Source organism: Zonotrichia albicollis, chromosome 10 (genome assembly GCF_047830755.1).
Source record: "Zonotrichia albicollis isolate bZonAlb1 chromosome 10, bZonAlb1.hap1, whole genome shotgun sequence".
In the NCBI taxonomy this organism is placed as follows: Eukaryota; Metazoa; Chordata; class Aves; order Passeriformes; family Passerellidae; genus Zonotrichia; species Zonotrichia albicollis.
Window position 1 is genome coordinate 24,934,579 of NC_133828.1, and position 24,760 is coordinate 24,959,338.

General features: G+C 40.0%; 1 protein-coding gene across 1 annotated transcript in view; it reads right to left on the reverse strand.

Annotated features, from left to right (window-relative positions):
- Positions 1–8,887: 8,887 nt before the first annotated feature.
- Positions 8,888–24,760, reverse strand: part of MTX2 (metaxin 2) — a 29,418-nt gene continuing 13,545 nt past the window's right edge. Inside the window, exons 3-10 of the mRNA XM_074548448.1 lie at positions 24,351–24,397; positions 15,198–15,270; positions 13,814–13,890; positions 12,985–13,077; positions 12,538–12,576; positions 12,015–12,140; positions 11,337–11,413; positions 8,888–9,381 (exon numbers count right to left, since the gene is read on the reverse strand). Coding sequence (XP_074404549.1) covers positions 9,174–9,381; positions 11,337–11,413; positions 12,015–12,140; positions 12,538–12,576; positions 12,985–13,077; positions 13,814–13,890; positions 15,198–15,270; positions 24,351–24,397 — 740 coding nt within the window. The 3' untranslated portion in view covers positions 8,888–9,173. The remainder of the gene's footprint in view (positions 9,382–11,336; positions 11,414–12,014; positions 12,141–12,537; positions 12,577–12,984; positions 13,078–13,813; positions 13,891–15,197; positions 15,271–24,350; positions 24,398–24,760) is intronic.

Sequence of the window (24,760 nt, forward strand, 5' to 3'; positions counted from 1 at the left end):
GTGTTGCAGCATTCTCCAAAGAACAAATCTGTAAAATTACAACATGTGAAAGCTTAACACAATGATATAAAATGGCAGTGGCACGGTTCATATCTTAAACTGACAGACTGATGGTGATTATTGCAAGGACAATGCCCTGCATATGTCAAACGATTTGCAAATAATTTATGTCACCTTATCCTCCATTATTGTTTTTGCAGAGGACATAAACTGTGTCACTAATATTAAACTGTCTGCAAAAAAAAGCCTACCTCAGCTCTTTCCTAGCTGAGAATGCAAAGACATCTGCACAGAGACAAACATGCATATGGCCATCATTTGTCCAACATCTTACACATTGTGAAGGTTTTTTACTTGAAATGCCAACCTATGTGGCAGATGATGTATGTGTTTCTTCAGTCCTGTGATTACCAGCACAGAGCTGCTCTGCAGTGCTCTTCACCTCATCAGTTCCACAAGCTGCACTCCAAGGTGTGTGAAACATTTGCAGGGAGATGGCATCTGACATGCAGCAAGGCAAAAGCATTCTGGTGTGAATATTTGACTCCAGATTTTGTTCAAATCAGGGTCAGATTCTGACCTGGAGAAATTAGTGTGGGTAGAGATCTAGCACTACAAAATAGCAATTTGAAAACTGGAATGAATATATTTTAAAGATGGGGAAGCAGAAGAAAGTGGTGCTGTCTCCTGGGTGACTCCCAAGGGGCTGTGAAGGAGAGGGGAAGGGGGAGGGCTTTATAAATGACCTGGGCTTTATTCTTTGGAAATAAGCAGAGGACAAGGCAATCTTAGTCATTTCTGTTTGTTAAGTTGCATCATCTCAACTGCCGGGTTCTTTGTTTAGGTTTTGATGGTTCATTTATTACTACCAAGAAATGCCTTTGAAGAGTCATTTTCAGAGGCTGTTGTGGTTAAAAAAGCAGCAAAGAATGCAGTGTGGTGGTTGGAGCGTGGAGCTGGGAAACGAGCCCTCAGCCTCCCGCTCTAGATTTTGCCCTGCTCACATTTGGGACAAATTACTTGCAACTGCTGTGGCTTGACTTACTCTTATGTCAGGCAGGTTTTTCTGTGTGACTCATCCAGTTGGTTAAATTCACCAAGTATTTCATAATCCTCAGCTGGAAATCACTCCTTTGACTGCAGATCAGTGACATTTCAAATAAGATGCATCACAGAGTTTCTGTTGGCTTCAGTGCAAGAGATGGCTCCAAATCACTGCGGTGAGAAGGACGATGCACTGACAAACTCTGAGCTAAGGACTGGAAGGGAGCTCCATTCTCTTGCTGCTACTAGTTTTGCCTCTTTTGGATGCCTCATTTCCCAGACGGAGGGAGTTTAAAGTGCAAAGCATTTTGTTCTTTAAACTCCCTCAGGAGTGAAGAATCTTCCCCTTGCCCTTCCAAGCTTTTCTCAGTCTGCTTCTCATTAAATCAGAGTTTATGACTGCATTGATAATTTTTCAGTGTTATGAGACATAAGTGCCAATGAAATTTGAGAGAACTGCATTATCTATATGAGTTTTAATCTCACTTCCCATTCTTTCAATGTTGAATTTTGTCAAGCTTTAAAAAATCCCAGTTAACACCAATTACCTTGTTATTGCAATTGTTTCTGATTACTGAGTTAGAAAGCAAATTTTGGGCATTTTAATTTTTTTGAAACAAAATGCGTTTCCTGTGGCAGCAGCTTTTGGACTCCCTATAGATGCACAGAGCAGAAGGATGCAAGCTTGTAGGATGACTCTCTTTGCCTAAATAAATCCTTGAAAGCATGCTTGTTTCTCTACTCACACTAAAGGGATTTTACTGGCACAAGAAATCTCTTTGGAATAGAGGGAGGAATACAGCCCACAGGTGTGAAAACCTTTCCCAGGAGTGAGACCCTTCCTTTTCTCAGTGCAGGAAAACCCTGAAGCACCAGAAAGGGCAGGGGAATCACAAAGGATATCAGGGAGAAGGGGCAGCAGGATGGGCCCCAGGAAGATGCACTGAACCAAATGAAAGTGCCTGCATAGAAACAGGTCTGCAGGAGCTGTCCTGAGTGTGTCACAAGCATTTCCATCAGATGACAGGCAGCTTTTTGCACAGCAGTGCCTTTGGGCTTTGCCTCAAATGTGCTTTGGCACAACAGCCAGACCTTTGCACTCGCATTTGCATGTAATACACAAGTCATGGTCTTTACACACACATGCAGAAACCTACCTGTCTTTTGCAAAATGTCATAACCTACAATAAAACATGCTGGAAAGTTTATTTAAGTAGTTAAAAACTTACCCTTCCCATAATGCCCCCAAACGACTGATCTTCATCAACTGGTTCCTTAAACATGCCACAACACAGACTTAAAGCTGCAAATGAAAGAGATCATGGTGATAGCCAGTAATCTCAGTTATACACTTCTTTGCTAGGAGGCATCGTAGATCAAGGTGTTACACACTTGTGAGGGAAGGAGCCTGTAAAAACTGCAGAGGAACTTAAGGGAGGAATTTACAGGAATTAAGTTAGAAACAGCAGTGAACCTAAAGAAAAGTTTGCAGTGTCTTGACAAGAAAAGAAAGTGGCTAGCTCTTATCTAACAGTCCAAGTGATAACAACTGAAAGATGAAGGATAATTTCCACAAGATAATCTCATGTAGTAATCCTGTGTGTTGGTGAAAAAAATGTTGATCGCAGCAGTGAGAGAATGTTATAACCAGAAGCAGATGCCTTCAAAGTCAAGAAACCTGGACAAAACTATACTTTGTAGCCAAAAGTTGAAAGAGATGTCACCAGCCATGAGAGTATGGCAGGGGCAACCTGAGATGTATGACTGGGGAGGTGGGCTTGCTGTTGACAAAGTCTTGGCAGGAAGAAGTGACAGAAAATGTAAATGCATGCTGAGAGAAGACAGCCTTGGAAGAGATAGATGCTCTGGGGACTGGGTGATGCCACAGTTTGGCCAGAGCAGCTGGGTGGTGATTGCTCTACAGAATTTGTCATGGCTGAGCTTCTGTGGTTCCTCCCCACAGTACCTACAACAAGGTTCATTCAAACACATTCTGGTGATTCCTGCTTAGCCTCAGAAGATGGTCTTTTGTTTGCAGCAAGCCATTTGCTGCCATTTATATTTTCTATGCATCATCATCCTTTTCATTCTTGTTTCAAGTCTTTCTATGTGAACTGAGAACGTAAACCCTGGAAGACTGATGATTTGAGCAGTGAATGAAGGGAAGGTGATCATTATGCCCTATATTCCTAAGGTCTTTCATTTTCTTCTTAAGTGCAGAATAAACTTCCAGGTATAAAAAAATCTGGATCAGAAAACATATATGTGACACAACACTTACAAAAAAACATCTTTATTGACAAACTGGGTTACTGTCAACCCAGTACTATCTACCCACAGCTACTGTCAGGAGAGGGGTGAGTTCATGTTGACCTCTCATGTCAGCTCATTGTTTCAAGTCAGCTTCTGAGCACACTGGCTTGTAGACAGGAGTTACTTTGGCTGCCATAGATGTCATGTGTGGCATGGATGGCAGTCCATCTGTGTCAACAGTGTGAAGTTCTTTTTCTCAACTAGCACCATATTTGAGGTCTGGAGCAATAGATGGGAATGGTTGGTATTCTCTATGGAAAAAGCCTGTCCTTTCTTCCTAGATAATGAATTACTTGGAAGAAAAGAGGTCTCTAAAGCTCTCTGTTTAAGTTTTTTCTTGTAAGTCTCAACAAGCTAAGATTCAACAATCACTGTTTTCAGAGGTGAGGCATCTCCCCCAGGCAGAGTTCTTTGACCATAGTCAAGGCTAACACTCCATTTTTACATCTCATTTATGAACTCAGGATTTAGCACCTCCGTGGGCACACAGCAGCTCCTCAGCTGCCCACAATGGCTTGTCAGGGAGGGGATGTGGTGTCACGGTCATTTGGTGGCTTGGGGTTGTAGCAGCACACACAGACCAATGCAACCACTTGTGTGCAGGCCAGCCCTTTCTGTAGGTGAGGTGCATGTGAAACACACCTGACCAGGCAGCTGTCACTTGTGGGCCCCTTTAATCCCAAGGGTGCCTAACGGCCCCAGTGTGGATCCAGGGTGTGAACTTCACTCCATTGGTGTCGCCAATCTTGTTTCCTGCACACCTCTTATTGCCTTCACACAATGGTATTTTGCCAGGCTGGTAGCTGCTCCTGTGGCAAAACCTGCCAGCCTAGACAAGCCCTAGAAGCTTTAAGTCTTTCATTTCTTTCGAGGCAGTTACACAACAGGCCTCAAGCTCCCTGCCAAACGCTGGTTTTTACAAAGTTGGCACGGGGGATGTAAGCCAAGTATCACAAACCTGTGAAGCATGTGTTAGTCAGTGAATGACAGAGTAGATCAGCCAGGAAGTTTCAAACTGCATCAGGCTAGAGCCTGACTTTGCTAATGCTTTCTACTTCCTACTCCTACTTTTATCCTAAGATCAGATAACGAGTAGCAGTTTTTCTTTGTAACAATTCATTAATCAGAGAAATGATCCTTGCTGGTGTTTAGATGTTTTACTTAATTTGGTACTTCTGGCCTGCTGCCCCAGTAGTGCCAAAATTATTATTTCTCACCCAGCAGGTGATAAATAACAACTTCAGTCATGATTAATACCATGAATTTCTCAACCTGACTAATGCAAAAACTTCAAACCTGCAAAACAAGTGGGTGCTAATTGTTGTGAGAGCCATTGGAGCTGCACTCTGCTTATAAAGAAAGAAAGCCACAGGAAATGAAGTGTTTTTTAGCAGCACAGCTGATCCTAAGAGGCATCATTAAGTGCAGCTCAGCAGCATTCTCCATGTGTAAGGCTATGCTAGCCTCTTTTTTTCCACAACACTGAGCTTTAAGTACATTCGAGAGGCAGGATATTGCCAGGTTGTTTTCCTTTCCCTGGGGAGGAAAAGGGGAAATAAAACAAAAGGCAGAGAAAACAGCAGTTTAATGTCTCATTAACACCACTCAGTACTAAAATTTTTATAACTGATATGTGAAAAGTGATAGGTCCTAGCAAAAACTGCTCCCACCAAAACCCTCTCACATGTCTCCCTTGAAATCTCATCACATAATAAAAGGCAGCATCAAGAGGCTGCCCAGTCAAGGAGAACTTGCTTCAGAGAGGAACAGGAAAACCAGAATGTCAGGGAGGACTGTCAGCTGGAAACAATGCTCCAATACTATAAATCAGCCTGTGGCTGTCTGGCCACCTTCAAATCACCAGCTGGTTTGCTACAGCCCATGGTGGAGCAGGGTGGTTGCTCCTTTTCCTGTGCTGTACCTAAGAGTGGCACAGGGCACACAGGATCCACAGTCTAGCTGTGTGTACAGCGCTGTGCTGGTCAGGCCAACGAGGCCTTCACCTGGAACTGGCACCCTGCATATTTCTGATAGGAGCAGACACCAAAATCCAACAAGAACATGAGCAGGTAACTGTGCTGAGGAGCGTCTATGCTGAGCAAGATTAGCCCATCCACAGTCCCAAAGAAGCATCTAGGGAATGGAGAAACAGTCCTGTTTTCACCAGGACTTCCCCAATTGTTTTAGCTCCATCAGGTGAAGAAAGGATCTTCTACTTTCCAACTTGAGCCTTGCCTCTGAAGTTAATTACTTGTAGAAGGAAAAGACTAGGAGAAGCAAACCACAATGGTCAGGTGATTTGTACTCACTCAATTATGTCTATTCACTTGTAGCTCTGAGAGCTTTTGTAACTTTGTGTGCTGTTCTGGTTAACTCCTGCACTTCCTGGTAAGGCATTTTTAGAAGGTGACTGATAATCCACAGTACAGTTGCTTCCGACATTTTTTTCTGTTGGAAACTTAAATTTTGTCTTAACTTGGGGAAACTTTAGAAGTTCCAGCTATCTCTCTTCACTCAAAATCGCCTGTAAGAACTTTGTATTTTTGAGCCTGAAAAGCTAGGAAAGAAAACCATTATCCCCAGTGTCCTGCCACGTGGGACAAACCATAGGCCTTCCTGGCCTGATTCCTGTCTGGTGCAGCAGCTGTGCTTTAGGCATGGGAGATCTCCCAGAAACACCCACAACTCCAGGGTAAAATTCTCACAGACTGCACATGCACAGCCTTGTCTACCAGAGGGCCACTCACACCAGCGGAAAGCCCTTGCTGCTACGCCTGGGAGAAGGCAGCTCTGTGCCCTTGCTCAATCCCCTTGTGAGAAAGGCTATGGGGTTTGGGTTGGTTTGGTTTCCTGACAAACTATGGGCCCACAGAAGTGCTAATTCCTGAGTTCATGAAGGCTATATGGCTTGGGTTGGTTTGGGGTTTTTTCTGCCTTTGTTTTATTGCTGGTGTTGTTAAAACTTTTCATTCCCTTTCCTGAGCTGTGCCCAGCATTTCAGGAGCAATCCGCTTAAGTGTCCTTTGTAGGATTGCAGCTTCACTGAGTTAAAGCACAGCTTGCCAAGCAAGCCTTGGTCCTTGGAGCTCAGCCCAGTCTGCTCCACAGCACCAGTCATGCTACCAATGTCACTTCAAAAAGCATAATGGTTTCTTGTATTTATGAGGTACAAAGTCTGTCATTTGTCTAGGATTTTAATTGCTATTTTCCACACGGGTAGCAAAGCCAAGATTTTCCTTCTAAGTTTAGATATCACCTAGAATGAGATGCAGCCTGAACTACAAACCAGCTCTGTAGCAAATATGCCATACAGAAAAAATCCTCTTCAGTCAAGGAAGTAAGGAATGCTCTTTTCCATTTAAATGAAATTATCAAAGTCACGCACAAGGAATGAGGGATGGTTAAACTTTCAGAAACTTCAGTGTAACTTGAGAGCTCAGTCTCTGCTTGTCCTCTCTCTTCAATATTGAAAACTCGATGTGATTTGCCTGTCTCTGTATCCTTAAGTGGAGTCTGAGTAGCTCAGGTGGATTTACACAAACTTTGTTTGCAAGAGATCAGTATCTTTTGCCCAACCACTTCCACAGAATTTATTTTCTAGATGAGACATTCAAAGCAGGTTAATGCATATCGCTCTGTGGGGGTTTTTTACTACTCTGAAGTGATAAAGCTCACTGTATGCTGCTGCACAAAATCTACAATAACTTGCTGTTCAGCATTCAAGGTGTTGTATTGCCAGAATACAAAAAGTTTCATTCAATGCTGTTTCAAAGCAATTGCTGAAATTCAGCTACAAGATGGCTAATGGCCACTGAAGCCTTGAAAGAGGAGGAACACGTCCATCTGCACTTTTTAAGACCAATAAAAATTAACAGGCAGGTTTAAAAATCCATTAAGTAAATTAGTCCTGTAGTTCAGTCTACTGGTAGCAGAATTGTGAAAACTACAGAAGCTAGCTTAAAATCTTTCCTCATGATTGGTGCTCTGCAAATAGTGAGAGGGTAAAAGACCAGTTTAATTACTCTGGATTAAGATACTTGAGTTTTCACACAGGATTTCCTCATCACCACAGCATGCTAACTTTAGTCTGCTCAAAGTAGCATGTATCACAGTATTCTCTCCAAACTTTAAAAAAAAAAAGCAAGTTTGAAAGAAACATCTGGGTTCTCAGCTACCAACTGGTTTGATAGTGGAAATGGTCACTAAGCAATCAACAGCTGATGGGGTTCAGTTTCACAAGTATTCAACACAGAGACGTGTGAAATTCTAAGACTGAAATTTAGGACAAGGGCAATCTGCCTGTCCTGGCAAGAGTGGTTGGATGAAAGACCAAGACACTGATACTTAGTGGGTTTGGCTGCAGTGGGACTTTGGACTGTTATATCAAAAAGCAGGCAGTAAGAATTCAGCTCTGTTTTCCAGTCCAGCTGGCAAGAGTGATCCCCACAAAAGCAGTGAGTAAGCAGGAGTGGTTCAGGAGCCTGACATGGGAGATGAAGGCAGTCCAAGGCATGCAGCTGCTTTCTGCTCAGTTTAAGAGAGAAGGAAATGGCAGCCAAAACCTCATGACCATTGTATAACCATTTATAACCAGTCCAAGCCATTAAGCGTTCTTACACTGAAGCATATAGTCAAATGAACATATTTCAAAGTAAGAACACAATGGTTCCAACAAGCCAAACAGCCTGAGCTGGTTCCCAGTTGTGGCCATGACTTCCTGAATGCACAAGGTTTGTTTCAGCCACCAGCATGTTCCTGGTGGTGCTTTTGGAAAAGCATCAAGTACAACTGACACAGCAGAACAGAGCAGCACCATTTAATGCACTCAAAATAATACCAGTCAGATCAGTCCTTGCCTGCACACAAGAACTCTCCCTTGAAAAGTTCCAGGTTGCCAGGGTTTTTGGAGCACCACAGTGATATTTCTTTGTTTACTCCTGTATCATTGTGGCTACATGTACCATGAATAATGTGGAGGCAGAAGGACCAAGAGATGCCAGCCACAGGCTCACAGAGACTCCTTTTTCTATGAGAACTACATCTGGTAGATAGATCAAAGTTCAGAAGCAATGTCAGCATACTGGAAGTAAAAACAATGAGGCAGACACTTACCTGGCAAATTAGTTTCTTAAATACACAGCAGGACAAGCTGAGGATTAAAACTGGGAAACGACAGGATAAAAAAAATTATAATCAAAAAACCAAAGGTGAATGAAAGATAAAAGCAGAGGCAAGACACATACAAGATTAAGGACTGACAGCCAGAAGGTACTTTGACACAAAAATAGTAACTGAACAAAATCACATTAATTGTGTGCTACAGAGCTCCAAGACATTTTTTTCACCCAGTTTCTGAATGCGTTTCAGCTGAGGCAGACAAACATTAAGATCTCTAATGCATACTTTCATTCCCAGCCTAGTAATTGTAAATAGTTCACAACTTTCTTCCAAGTGTCCTGTCAAAAGGATCCCACTCATGAACTACACAGAACTTAAATTTAGTAAAAGAGGCATTTAGAAAGATCAGAGATCAACTTTCAGTGTTTTATTTTTTGAAACAGATACAATATTTTTCCAAGGTGACTGACTTTACAGTAAGTGGCACACAGGCTTTTAAAATGGAAACACCCGTACAGACACTTCAGCTTAAATGTGCACAGTGTATTCTACAACACAAAAACTGTATTGAACATTTTTCCTTACTCCAGAATGACTTGGCAGCTTCAAAAAGCTAACACACATTTCCATTCTCAAAATCCATTTATAGAGCAATGATAAACCCAAAACTGCAACATGATCCACCTCAAGCACCATGTTTATCTGAGCAGGGACCTCTTGGAAGATCGGGCTGCAATTGCAGCGCTGTCTCTCTCCTGACCCTCAAAGTACTGCTGCTCTATTCGCCGACAAAACGCTGTGAGGTTACTGTAGTTCTTCACTTTTTCAGAGAGTTCATCAGTGATTAGCTGAGTAGTAAGGATTGTGAACAGATGTCCAAACACCAGAGCATCTAATTCAGTTGGTCTGGAAAAAACAAAAAAAAAGAGAAAAAGAAGAAGAAAAAAAAGAACAGGTATTTTGGAAGACAAGTCCTGATGAAGAAAAACCGTGCTGTTCTGAGTAACATGTAGCGCCATACAGCCTAGAACTGGGATGAAATCAAGCAAGGTGAAACCAAATGTATGAAATCTGTCTAAAGGGTATATTAAGAACTCTGCTTGTTCTCAGGATGGCATTTTCCTTGCTTTAGGGAGCTTGGAAAGTGTCTCTTAGATCAGAGACACTTACTGATCTAGTTTCAAACCATGCTCCACCTTTTAGTCCTGTGATGAGGGCAAATGCTTATCAAGTGGTTTGTGGCTCTTCTTTTTATTCTGCAGATGTGTGTTAAAAAATCCAACTATTATCTCACAAGAGGAAAAAAAAAGGAGACGAGTGGAAGCTTATGACTCCCATTCATTTTTTTGTGCTCTGCAACAGTTTGGAACTACTGAACCAACAAAAAAGGGAGTTCCATGGTGGCAGCAGCTGGAAACATCCCTTTTCTGAAAGGGGATTACACAGAAGAAAACAGGTTTTTGGGAATGTTTTAGGTATGATGATCCTCCTGAATTGTCACCTTGGACCTTTAAGTAGTCCATGTATGTAAGCAGTCCATGTAAAAATAATAATTTTTTTTCAAATCTATTAATGACTTCAGAGTCCCCCTCTACTAATGTTAAATGTCTGCATCACAAAGCTTTCCTAACTGGTAAAATTTTTGCTTTTTTATTTGTGGATCACTAAGCACTCTCCAGTGGAGATGTGGGCCCCTGCATAACAAACTTTAATCTGTCAGAAACAGGCTGCTTTTCTTATTTAACTCCTAAAGACTCGCAGAAGTCACAGACTGAAAACTACTGGACCAAGAATATGTATTTTCTTAGTAATATTTCAGACAGCTAAAAAATTTAAAGGTTGAAACTACCAAAAAAGTATGATTAACAACCAACCAACACAAATTCCCCAAGTTACAATTCTTTAGAAATACAGAATGAAAAGTTAAGAGATACTGTGTTTAATAATCAAAGGAGAAGATGTACCTTAAAGTCATGTTCTGTAAGGAATACTTCTGTATTCTCTGAATTAAGACTACCCAGCTAGTCTCAACTTGAAATAGATTAAGGGGCAAAGCCATAATGCAGAGAAATAACCAAATGCTGCCATTTTAAGACATCTCCCAGTTCAAATGCAGTAAACTGAAATCCAGAACTGAGCACTTCCAGGCTGATCTATGCACAGGGGACAAGAGGGAGCTAATGTGATGTTATTTAAGTCTGTAACATTTCCAAAATTGTGAATTATTGGAGAAAAAAAAAATTAAAAGAGCATATTGCAATTGAAAGAAACTGGCGAGAACAAAGGACATTCCAAGGAGGTCAGATAATTTCTTTTTTCTCTCCTGGCAATGTAAGTATTTTTTTTTTCACTTTATATTTAGTTCTTTGTGGATTAGCTAGCTTCTCCCCCAGTTCTTAGAACTCAGACACCCTCATGCTAATTCAGTTCATTCAGAACTGTTTCTCATGTTAAAACAAGCTGCCCTGATCAGGTTGGCACAACATACATTCATTCCTCTAGCAGAGAATGTTACCCAAGAAATACAAGTAATGCTTTAAATGTATCATTTTTATTAAGAAACTAACTATATAAAAATGTACATTTGTAGCCTACATAAGTTGTGGTAGAATCTGTAAGACAAGCAGGAGTAAAATGAAATCATAAATACAACAAACTTACAGAGGCTTTCCCTTTAAAACCTTTAAATACTTATTCCTGAAATTTCATGTTTAGATTCCAGTCACATATTTGTATTTTTGCAATGACTCACACAGCATTAAAATAAAATAGGAGTTTCATATAAATACATTTGTATGTATGTGGGTATATACCTATATCTCATATTGCTGGGTGCAGTATTTCAATGAAGAGTAACTTACTGCTTATTGAAGAAATATGGTTGTGTTCCTAATCTCTGGGAGAGAGCATGACAGCACTGATCTACATCTTCAAGCACCTATCGAAATACACAAGAAAGAAAGAAAAATCCATATTGTCAGGAAGTAACACCATTGCAAGAAAAAACCTCCTTATTCTATTTGCACTGACAGTGGGAACAAGGAATGTAACATGTTGGAATATCAAAAGCTGTTAAAGTCAGTCAAACCTACACAGCAGGCAGGTAGCAAAGTGTTACTTAATCTAACATTTGAGGTAAGACAACTCTGATTAAGTGCTTCCCATAACATTTACAACTAAGCTTAATGAAAGTACTGACTTAAACCCCATAGCTTGCCACAATCCCACAAAGAGTGCCTATCAGCATCATACAGGAAGCAGGGCACAGAACTCACAACCTATTTTCAGGACTATGGCCCAAACTAACACTGACAGAGCTGTGTACAGTTGTGGCAAAACATCCTTCCTTGGACCCCATCAGGTTGCACATAACTTAAAATTTATTGCTGCTGGAGGCAAATACCTGACTCCTGATAATGTTTAAAGTACAGAATATGCATTTCACTACATCTGTTTCAGGAACATACTACTCTCCAATGCCTATTAAAAAAAAAAAAAAGAAAGAAATTAAAGAAATAAGGTTGATTTTTCATACTCACCTGTTCAAGTGTCTTTCCAGCCCATCCAATGGCTTTCATCTTCCTCCTAACCTCCCACTGCTTCTGATAGGACAAAATGCGGTTCAGAGGCCAGGGGTAAGGAGAGCCATACCTTGGGTGAGTAATCTGTGTTGAAAAACAGAAAGGTACTGTGTTATAATACAAGAAATACAGATTGAACAAAACAGCTGATATTTAAACATTTCTCTCAGAAAAGGAGCTGCAGAAGAGAAAAGCAGCTGAGTGTATGCTGTAACTATTTGCACAGATCCACTGTTTGCAGCATAACTATTTAAAATTATTATTTCAGAAAGATGAACAAAACCTGTATCTATTCTGCAGTCAGCTCCCTCCAGTAACACAGCTTCTCTAAAATGTGTATGCAAGTGAAATTAAAGTGAAAAGACTTTATCATTAATGGTATAAACCCCCATGTTTCATTTATGAGTAGGGACTTGCAGTTGTGAGCAAAAGTGTTTTCTCATTAAATTTTAATTAAGATGAATGCTGCGGAACCACTCACCTCCTCTACTGTAACATCATCACACCACTGGAGATAGAGCTAGGAAAAGAAAGAACACTTACTAAAACTTCCTAATAAAGGAGAATACAGAGACAATCATTTTTCACTAGCAGAATTTTCTTTTCTAAATTAGATTAAAATTTCCATTTCATTTCTTCTCATAGACCTTTGATGTACAACAGAAATTAAAACTGGAAGGCAAAAGCCCAGCTGCTAGTCCTTACTTCACCAGCACCAAAACCTGGCTGAGACCAAAAGCCTGCTCCTGCTGCCCACACCACACCCAGCCCCAGGCCAGCAAGCAATCCACAGTGTAGGAGAATTTATTCCTCTCATTTCACCTCAAAAGCTGATGACCTAATCTAGGAACAGCACTATTTCCACTACAGGGAAAAATCCTAAAGCTTTCTTGCCTACAGTGTGTGGAGTTACTAGGGTTTGCTGTACCTCTGCTGTCAAGAGCATATTATTGACCAATTCCATGTAGGCTTTCATCTCAGCTTTTTGGACTTCATCCAACCCATCACTGAGAGAATGGCCCTAATGGGGAAAAGAAAAAAGACACATGTAAGAATGGGTATTGGAATATTCAGCAACATATGACCCAAGGACCTTAAACATCAATGAGCTTTGGCTCAAATCCTATTCTCTTGCATAGTTCAATAAAAAATTACATGTGAAATTTTTACATACAGTATCCTTTACAATTAGAACCAAATCATCATTATGAAACTAATCTAATCCATAAGGAATCTAAGCTAATCTACAGCAAATTTAGACTATTATCAGTTATAGATGAGCATACTTTGAGCACACAACCTCCTGGTTAGTGTATCCCTATAGCACAAAGTAAACAAATTTACATCCATGATACAGATTCAACTTCTCAGTGAAAACATGGTATTTTTTAAAATACAGGGGACGGCTGGGAGAATAAAGGCAAAGTTGAACAGTATTTGACATTTCAGGATTTAAAACAGTCAATTCTAGACTTAAGACCTCTGAGACCCAGAGACAAAGCATGTAGGAAAAGTCTCAGAAACTGGCACTGGAATGCAGCTATTCTGCGGAGAATTTACTGGGAGAATTTGAGGAAATTACAAAAAAAACCATTTTCACCTCACGAACTCCTGTTCCATGATATCTGTCTTTTAAAACAGTACTAGATTCCTATATTGTTTTAACAAATTTAGAAAGATTCCAGAAAAGCACACTAAATCAGTGCAATGCTCAGCAGGATTAACATTCATAATTAATGAAAACAATGAACTATTACCTTGGCTTTTACAAACTGGACTATGGGTCCAAGTTCAGATACTACTTGATTTCCCACATGAATAAAGGGTACTTTGCCTGTAAAAGGAGAAATATATTGGAGTAATGAGACAGAGGGTGGTGGGGCGAGAGAAGGGAACAAATGTAAACCTTCTCTGAATTATCATTAAACCAATATAAAGAAAGGAAACAAGGAAAGTGAGTAAAAGTGAGTAAAAGTGAGTAAAAACAGTAAAGGACTCCAGGAGTAAAGAAAGGGCAAAAAGAATACATGTAATTCTGCCTACATTTAAAATTGAGGCAGTATCATTTTCCCTCTTGTGCTCCTTGTTTTTAGGAGAAGGAAGTGTTCAGACCTAAATTACAACATTAGGTGCCAGTAAGTGTGGACATGAGATGTGAGTGGCAGAGAAGCCATAGCATAGAAGTGTCACCAGTCCTACTCCTGCACATGCAAGATGCCCCTGTGTGCCTGGATTCAGCATTTCAAATCTCTATTTGCTAACAAATAATTCATATACCTGCATATTTTGCTTTTGCAGGGGTTTCACTCCTCCCATGCAACTGTTGGTTTTGGGTATTTTTTAAATCACCTCATTTCACTGCTTTAACCAAAAATATCAGTACCAGCAGTAGAACCCATATAGCTGGCAGACACATAGTGACAGGCACTTCCATATGGCAGTGATCAGCCAGAGCCAGGTAATCAGTAAATATGGAGCTCCTCACACAACAAAATTCTGGGACAGAGCGCGAGGATCTTGGCACCTTGTGTTCTGTAATTCTTTCTGATTTTTAGGCAATTTTCTGAAGCTGGTCTCTGGGCATTTTTAGGCAGTCACTTCCAACAAAAACAGGCTGTGTACTTCACTTTTTGGTGCTGGGTTTGAATTTTTTTCCAGACAGTCTCATGGATCTGAGGAAGATTTAAAATCACCTGTCACCATTTACAGTGAAAATGCACCCTTTGGTCTCCTGCATCCTGGCAATCAACTCCCACACAGAGAAACAAAAGAGAACCTTTCTCCAGCATTGTTTCATTCCAGCAACAGGAAAATATAACAGCATTTCCTGGAATATTCCCTGGATGCAGAATAAAGCCATTTTTGGACACATTTGTCTTTCTGCTTTATGGCATTTGAGAGAGGGTTTCCACCAGGCACTGAGCTGTGTGAACACTTTACACAGGTACTGTTACACATGGTGCCAATGTTACTTTGCATTTCACTGTTTCGATTGCTTGCAGAGGAGAAGCTGCTCTGGAGAAGAGGGGGAAAGGCAACCCACACACAGCAGCACTGCCTGTTATCAGCAAGACAAGGCCTAGTTGCCATGGTATCAAAATGGAGGTGTAACACAGTAATCTAAATGAAGGCCACACTTACCAGATGGGGACATGTACTCGGCGTTTGCCCTGCAAATCACCCGGATTGGCAGATTGCACATTTGCAAGAAGGCCTGGAAACAAAGAGTCGCATTTGAAAAGCATTCATACACCAGTGGCAAACAAATGTGGTGCTCACCGTGCATTTGCCTGTGTTAGCTGGCTCCCAGCACACTCTTAGGAAGTATAGTTCCCTGCATACTGTTCTTAGGAAGAAAGAAGGGTAAGTAAAAGAAAAACAAAGGGATTTTGACTTCTTTAGATAACTGTTTATCATTCAAACACCAACTGGAATTCTTCCAATGCAGATTCATCTATTTTTATTGTTTTTTTAAGATGGGCAAAGAAGCAGTATCTGACAGACACAATTAGTGCTGTGGCTCTACAAAACTGAGTGACATTTTGCCCCTTTTAAAAACCACAATACTCATTTCTCCTGGCTAAAGCTGACTCATCAAGGTAATGTTATGCAACATGGCAAACACATAGGGCACCTTTCCACATTATAGTAACAATTTTGCTCTGTGATACTGTCAAAGCACAAGTCTGGCTGGGGAGAAAGTATTATTTTTAATTTATGGGATTCATGGAGAGCATAAGTGATCAATTTACCATTTCCTTCTATCTGTGTTCTTGGATTCAAAGCTTTCTCAGGAGGATAACAATTTCTGTCAGCACCTGCCACTACCACAAAATCCACAGGCTGTTTCTGCTGAAATACCAAAATGTCAAGACAAATATTTGCAGTTTGGACAGAACACAGCAAATAAGGAATCTCTTACTTGGTAGAGACTCTCACAGCTCAGCTCAGTCCTATCATTCATTTTGTCTCTGCAATTAGACAGGTCACAAGTCCAGATTCCAAAATTATTCTATTAACTATTTATACAACGTGACTTGAGGTAAAAAAGGCCTAGAGCAACCAGGCTCCCACCATGAAGAAAGAGAGTGCTGTAACACAGCATTTTCTGTACAAGCCTCCTCCCTGCTCTTCAGAGGGCAGGATCTGGCAGTAAACCACATTCTCACAGCTTTAGCTGCTCAGACTCTAATCACACACATGAAAGCAACCTAAACCCTAACCTTAAGATTTGCTACTCTTCGTAATACAGCACAGATTCTAGTCATATTAGAAATCATTTCGTCTACCCTCAGTTAAAAAAAATCAAAATTTAAAAGAAATGTAAGAAGACCCTAAAGTAAACACCAAATCAAAAACCTGAGAAAACTTTCTTGGAATAGTCATCTTTAGTTATGCTGAATGCCTCATTAGGACTGACACTGAAAAGAATGATTCATGCTTAAAACTGGATAAACCCATCCAGTGCTGAATTTACCAGATCAGTCTTCCTGCGAGTTTCTGAAACAGTGACCACTGGAGCTGCTCCTTCAGCAGCTTTACAGGGCCTCATCCAGCACCCCCTTCAGCATCCCCATGCCAAGACCTGTTCCACTTCAGTCTTTGGCTATATTTAGGATTGCCTTTAAGATGAGTGATGAAATAAACCTAAATATGTAATATACTCTGTAATATTAACAGTATAATCTAAATATAAAATACAATCAACCCAAGAAAATGTTTTTTGAAACCCTGCTGTTACATATTTTAAAAGATAGAAGCCCAGGGAATAAAAAGACCAGTGTATCTGTTTATTATGAGCTGTGACTTGTATCCAAAGCATAACCTGCTCAACTTTAAGTGCTCCTTACAAAATGTTCTGCAGCAAAATAAAGGAAAGGTCCACAGTATAAGACAATTTTAATCCTTATTGAATCTACACTGCTTAACTAAACATTAACTAGAGAAGTAGGCCAGTATCTACTTCTTGCTTCAGCTTAAACTAATGGTCCACTGGACACCCTTCATGTCAACTAAAATATTCATGTGAATCAGTAAAAGACAGCAGTATTATCCCAAATTAGGAGGGCTCAGTATAAGAAACAAGCCTTGTAATTTGCATTACTATGAGTACTTACATTCTTTCACTGATGTAACTGACAGGCTTTGGAAATTATTACCATTAACAAGTCAGGTGGTTTTGACTTTTCAAGCATAGTGAATGCCTTCCATATTTATGGAAATTATAGTTTCTTTTAGAAAAAAAAAAAAGACAAGGATCATGACCGATGCATTCCTATAAATATTCACTGCCAGAAAACTTTTTCTGGTGCATTCAACTAGGTATGCTAGATATTAGACAATAACTGATATTAGACAGTAAGTGGCATGAACTATTACCAAAATAATTGAAACTGGAACAGATCAAAGAAATCTTCGAGAGAGAATACAGAACAAAGCAGCAATTTCTCTATCTCATTACACGCTTTAGCCCAGTGATCAAGGGAGGATTTGTTCCCTTTTTGACCACTCACACAGAATGTCAAGAACCAGCACATTTGGTGTGCAGATGGTATGAGACCACCATGGCTTCCAACTCTGATAAAAGATGCCATGGAACACTGATTACTTCAGCTCAGAACATCTTGTTTCCCTTTGGGTACCTCACATACACAGTCTGAGCAGGCAAGTTACCCTTGCTTTTCTTGTGAGAGAAATCTTTTTCTGTGAGCAAATAGGAGTGTGCTCAGCTCCTCTGAGGGCTTTTGGGCAAGACACTGAAGGCTGAAACCACCCCAGTCCAGCTTTGCTGAGATTTATGAAGATTTATGAAGATATCAACACCCCTTCAAAGACAAGGCATCAAAAGTTGAGCAATCTGAAAGACCAAGGGCCCAGGCTCATTCTAGTACATCAGAGATTATTGTTAACATCTGAAATTTGGCTGATCAACTTTAAAAAGGACTGAAAAGGGCCAATTAAATTCCAAGTAACACACAATCTAGTTAATGACACCCTTGTGAAAATTCACCAGAAAATGGCAAGCAAGACAGTAACAGCAAAACTAGAAACAAGATATTTAACTGAGCACAGCCTGTCCCACCTCACAAAGATGTCTGTTGTTCCAACAGCACTATACTTCCAGCTCTCTTCTGCTCTGGAAAAAACAAGTGTACTACCAAAGAACAGAGAGGGTGACCTTACAGGCCTCAAGCTGGATCTCCTCCAGCACCAGAGGAGCAGAGTGTATCCTTTCTTTGGATGAAGTTAATGTAAGAAACAGATAAAGGCATTAAAAAATAAAGATTTGGCTTAATAGGGTCTGTCAGTTTCTCTCCCACACATGCTCTCTGCCTCTTTCCTGCAGTCTGACAATCTCCTCTCTCACACTCTTCCAGCCTCTCTAGCTGTAGCATTACCTAACACCTAGAAAGTGAAGGAAGAAATATGAAAAAAACATTTTTAGCAATGATACCTCTCTTCTTCCAGGCTGCAACCATTGAGTCTACAGTGCTGCTGCTACCCCTGTGTACCTTGTTTTTAATGGGAGACTTTACTGTAAACAGAGATGGAAGGTTTCTGCACATCCATGAAGAGAAAGGGATGAGAGCAAGGCAAACAGAAGCAACCAGATGAATAATGTCTGTCCTCCCCTACCCTCCCAATATTTACTCTTACAGAGTAGGGAAGAAAGAGTTGTGGACAATGAATTGAAGAAAAGTCTGGGGAAGCCTCTCAGTGCCTTTTCTGCCCCACTGCACACTGATCCACACTGACTGTGGTTTGTATTGAACTGCCTTACACTCGCAGAGAGGAGCATGAGCCACTCTGTTTTCAAAATCAGGTGGAACAACCAAGTTCATATTTTTGCTGTGAGAGAATGAGGTATTGGTAACTATGTGAAGACGGCTGATAGGAAGCTTTGAGGTGACACTTGTTACAAAATTAATCAAATATCTTATGCCTATCATTCATTTCAATCATGGCAGGTGACACCTCCTGCCAGAATTATGGAGCATATTTACAACAGCACTGCTTAAAGGACACAATCCATGTAAGGCTTGCTTCTTCTTACAGCCCACCCAATTTAAAATTCAAAACATAAGTAGGATGTTTGATTTCAATTATTAAAAAAAACAATCAGAGCAATCACTTTTGCACAGATTTGGCTTAATTCAAAAGCCCAGAGCCCAGAAACCACAGCCAGACACAGGACAACTGAGCCCACTCTTCCCTTCCTCCTGCCTCCCCACCGTCCTCTTCTCACAGGACTGACATTCTCATCTCTGCTGCTGCCACCCCCGGAACAATGCAAGAAAGGGGTGCCACTGTGTCCTCCTCTGATGACAAGACGGGAAGAGACTGTACATGAAATACAATGGGAAGGCACAGGAGAAGGGAAAAAGGAGGTTTTTTTATATATTACCAGAGTTAATTGGTTTAGGAGTGATTTTCACTCTTGCTCTCCCTTCCTCTCTGCCCTGCCAGCTAAGGACACCATCAGCCGGACACACGACAGGCGCTGGGCAGCCAATCCCCCTGCCACAGCTCCACCACAATGCCCTCCTCTTCCCCTACAGCTTCCTCCCAGAAAAACACAGATGAGCAAACACATACACTCATTAAAAATGAGTTACAACTTGAAGTAAATCATATCCAGATTGCACTTTCTGAGATCAGAGGCAAGAATGAAATTACTTATGCCAAGACTCAAATAGTTCACAATTTACGTCGCCACATGAGGAACACTATTTTCAGATGGCACAGTCCGAGCTCCATTTGAAGAAGATATATTCATGATTAGTTTTTAATAAAGAACAAGCCATTCCAAGCCATCTCTTACTCAGCAGCCCTTCTAAAGGCACTCACACAACATACTGTTAGGAAGAAGGAGTGAAATGCATTTTCTGTTTTCATTTTATGTTATTTCATGAGCATACAATGAAGAGTATGTGATGACAACTAAAGGGTTATTCTCTACTTTACTGCAGGAACACATTTTAAAATTAAAACCTATGAAAAAATCTACAGAATAATTCAGTTTTCATATCAAACAGCTGCAGTCCCTGTAACTGAAATAGTGTGTCTAAGGTTATAAATGAAAACTGTTCAGTATCATTGCTTGAGTGACAGATTAAATTCCTAATCCAGTTATGGTAATGGCCACATGTGTAGTTTAACATAAATTAAGATCTTAATTATATTTGTGACTATTTTAAACAAAATAACAAATTCCTCTGTACCTGTGAATGTAATTTATAGCAAAGCCACGTTCATTCTCCAAAACAATCTATTTTATACTGCATCATGGCACTGCCTCTAATGGTATAATGTAATTCTTGTTGCAGAATGTAGAAAGAGTGGATTCACTGGTAGCACAGGGGTTTTGAAGATAAATGAAGATTCTATTCATTCAGAGGTAATTTCATCTTAGAACTATATGAAAGATGTTTCACTCACAAACAGTACCTGTATAGCTTGGGATTTAAGAATGTTTTCAGCAACAACACAATGCTGCTAGATTGATTATGTTGATACTGCATTCCTCATCATGAAGAATTCCAGCTTTTATTCTCTTTTAAAAAAAGGGATTGGCAGATTTTCATTTCAGTACCAAGCTTTTGTTTAAGACTCAGCAACAAGTTCAAATTTCTGCTAATGTTTTGTCTAGAGAAAAACTAAACCACAATTCATACACACACACACAGAGAAAAAAAAATCACAAGTCTGTCAAGGGCAATTAATCATGTATGATTTACACATTTATTTGATTACTTGTTGAAGTAAATAAGCAATTGGTCTGTGTAACACAATTTTAAATTGCCCAAACTTCCTTCTGTCATTCAGGCCTAAGAACAGACGATTTTAAAAGCCCTTCTCTGGAATATGTTAAGACCACTTACAAGGACATTGACTGCACAAGCAATTAATACACATCTTAACAAAATGAGCTGCAGGCTCTCTAACCTCAGGACAGCTGTCAGAATTTCCAGAATTCTGAACATTTTAGACAGCCTTTTGAGCAAGACTATGAGACTAACTGCATAAAGATTCCAGAAGAACCTGTAATAAAAGAGGCAGTCTCATCATCCACATTCCTCTTCCTGACAAGTTGGAACAGTGCAGAAGATGCTTTGAGCTGCCATTTGAGGCAAGAGGCCTGGCAGAGTGCAGCTGTATTAACCCCCTCCCTCCTACTTGGCCAGGCACTAAATAAAATGTCTTTACCTGCACCAGGCACCAATAAGGAGGCAGAGCCTGGACAGACCCTCTGCTTCAGACTGAAGTACACTCTCCTATGGTGATTCAGTATTAATCTACTTCAAACTCCATTTTCCCCTCCTTAAAGTTGTAGCATTGTTTTGTTATTGAGACATATTTGTGTACTAGTTTTGGTGGCTTTTTTTCACTGTGATAAGCCAGATAAGCAGGAATGCTGCATAATGGTAGCTGCACATGGAAAATGATTTAACCAGGTGTCATGTTACCCAGGAGGTGTGTTTTCATTAACACTGATGGGAAGAGGGCTGAGTGTCCACAAGAGCAGAGCCTTCATTCTGTTACAATCTCCTTTCAACAGCTGGATAATCATTACTGATTAGTATTTTCCCTTGATTTTAATTAATTTGCATTGAAAATAAAATTTCATTCAATACCAAGGCTTTGCAGCCTAAGATCAAGTGAACTTGGCTGTATAACACACTACTTCAAGTTAACAAGCAAGAAGTGCAAACACCAAGACGTACCAGAGATAATGCACTTGCTACTTGAAGCAATAACATACTTGAGGTTATGTTGTATTTTCAGAAAACACAAAGAACCTGAACCCAGTAAAAGCCAAAGAAATTGCTAAATTAGTCTGATTCCAAAAGAAACAATGAGCAGAAGAGGAATTGAAAAACAAACAAACAAAAATAAACAACCCTACCAGAGAAGTTCCACAAAATTTTTGTGTTTGGTTGGTTTTTAACTACTGTAAGCACCAGCACAGTTACTCAGCAATTCCCAGAAGACTGTCATCCTTTCTCTCATCTGACATGTGGTCATTAAGAGTCCAGATTTTATTGCCCAATGAGAAGTTTTAAGTCCAGTCATTATTAAAACAGCAAGACTCAACCAACTTCCTATATTCAACCTGCAGCCCTCTCTACTCATTAATTACATCTGCAGTGAGAGCAGGTTGCTCTGCTCCCTCAACCAGCAGTACCTGCAACGCCATCTGTGTTGCAGGGATGGCAACTGTGAAACACCTAACTGTTATTTACTATGGCACTGGACTGCATGTGTTATTTTATGTGTAGATATCAGCATGTATGTCCCTCTGAGACCTGAGAGCAGCTTTACAAAGAGGTGCTACAAGGAGATTTTATAAAATACCTGAAAGACTGGCTACAGCACATTCAGAGTCTTGCTGTTAAACCATGTTTCTTAAAGATTTGGTGATGGCTGACTCCACATGCTTTCGATTCAAATTTCTGATGTTTTCACCACATGGAAGTTCAACAACCTCAAACAAGCTATGTATCTCCTCTGGCGATATTGATGCATCCCTAATCAGTAACAGGGGGAAAAAGAATTACAGTAGTAGGAAAGAAGTCCCAGGTACCAGCTCCTATTTCTCCTCCTATCCCTCATTCCCAAATTTTCCTTTGACAAAGACACACATCCCCCAACTCCCACCACCTCCTTAAAAAAAAACCAAAACCAATAAACACACAAACAATCTCTCAATAAAATAAAAAGCAAACTCCTTATGCAAAACACACTGATGTATTTAAACCTCTCTGATCACTATACATCCTAGTATCATTTCAAAATGGATCAAAGACACCAAGAATAGTTATCCTCTCCCTGTCACAACCATGTTACACAGATTCTTCAAAATTGATACAATTCCTCAATACAGAATTATTCGATAAAGTTTAAGATCAGATATCCACCAGAGCCGTATTTATAGTCATGGCTACTATCAGCTGTCCAGCTAGAGAATATTGAAGAAAAACAAGGATTTTTAATATATTATAGTTAATTTATCATCTAAGTGACATGTGTAGGATAACAATGTACTAGAAACAGTAAAGAAAAATGATGCATTAGAAAAGGAAATTTTAGGGTTATTTTGTTGGTGAGATGGGGGGGTTGTGTATACATGTATTGCTAGATGTGAAGGAAATTCATGAGAACCCCCAAAATACAGTTGTTGGGGTAAAAAGGAACACTGAGATCAATATAAAACATACTACTCAAACCAATAAACGCTGCCCCATTTATTAGGTGTGAATCAGAGGTGATTCCTCTTTCCAGCAAAGGATAAAGCTATCTTCTTCCTGCGATCAAATTTACTCTTAGAGCTATCTCCTAGAGTGCCGGACTGGAAGGAAAAGTTAAGAGATCCTGGAAGTAGTTACCATGATCAAGTGATCCTAACCTTTTCACCAGTAATATCAGTTACAGTCTCCATGTGTCCCATTTTTGGTAATGAAATGTGACCTCTTTGGACAGCCCTCAAAGACTGCATGCTGAAGCTTCTCTGAGCTAGACCACACACAAAAAGCAAGGCACAGGAGAACAGTGCAACTCCCTGCTAAGCAAAGCAGCCACAAAACTGCTCTGAAGGACAAGAACCTTACAGACATCCTGCTCCCCACCACTCTGACAGCCAGGCCTTTGCTCCTAACGGGGAAAACGTACCCTTGAGATTTGGGGTTACTGAACCTAACAGGTTAATGGAGATTACACGGACTTCACAGCCACAGAGGTGCTATTAAGTCAATTAGAGGTGCAAGCTTGTCAATTGTATGGACTATTTCTAAAAACCACATTGGAGCTCCACTCTGTACACATGATGAAATTGAAAAAAAACCTACCAGAGACACAGAAAGACGTGATGCTCACAGCATGAAGCAAATATGCCCTCAGTTTGGGCATATTTGGGCATAGTATTAGCTATGAGAATTAAATGACTGGCAAACATCATGCAAGGTGCTGCAAGACAAACATGCACAGCAAGTGACAAAAGGTATGAACCATGCAGTTCCCAGAGTGAGCAGGCAAGCAAATACTGTACGTAGACCAATATAAACAGGAATACAAGGAGCAGAACTCTACATAGGACTTTCAAAATCCTCAAATCCTCTAGGCTCTGGCACTTCAATGACAACATAAAGCAAATCAGAGGCAGGAAGTAAGTCATTCATTTTGGCAGAAATAATTCTTAAATTAATCTTTTAACTAAATATCGTTATGTTACCTAGATAATAATTTTAAAAATACAATTGCTTTAACATCTTTAGTTTGGAAAATATGATATTTTACCTGAACAGCAAGGGAAGATGCATTATCAGAAAGCAAAATTTGGTCCTCTGTTGAAAGAAAAAAAAAAGAAAAAAAAATAAACCACACAATTACAAAAACACAGCGCCCATTTAGCTACTGACCTGTAACGGTAAACGATGCTGGGTTATATTTCTTATGCATAAAACAAGGAGCACATATATAATTATTATGCAGCTGGACTAGAAAATCTATACTATAAATATTAAAAAACGGGAAAAAAAAAAAACAGGATTTTTTTTCCCACAAATGCAATTGCACTTATCATATATTATCACCAATGTTCAATAAAAAAAATAAAAAACACAACAAGAGAAAAAGCAAATGCCTGACTTTTATGCCAATTACTCTCCTTCTAATCAAAGTTAAATAAAATCGCATCTTCGTATCTC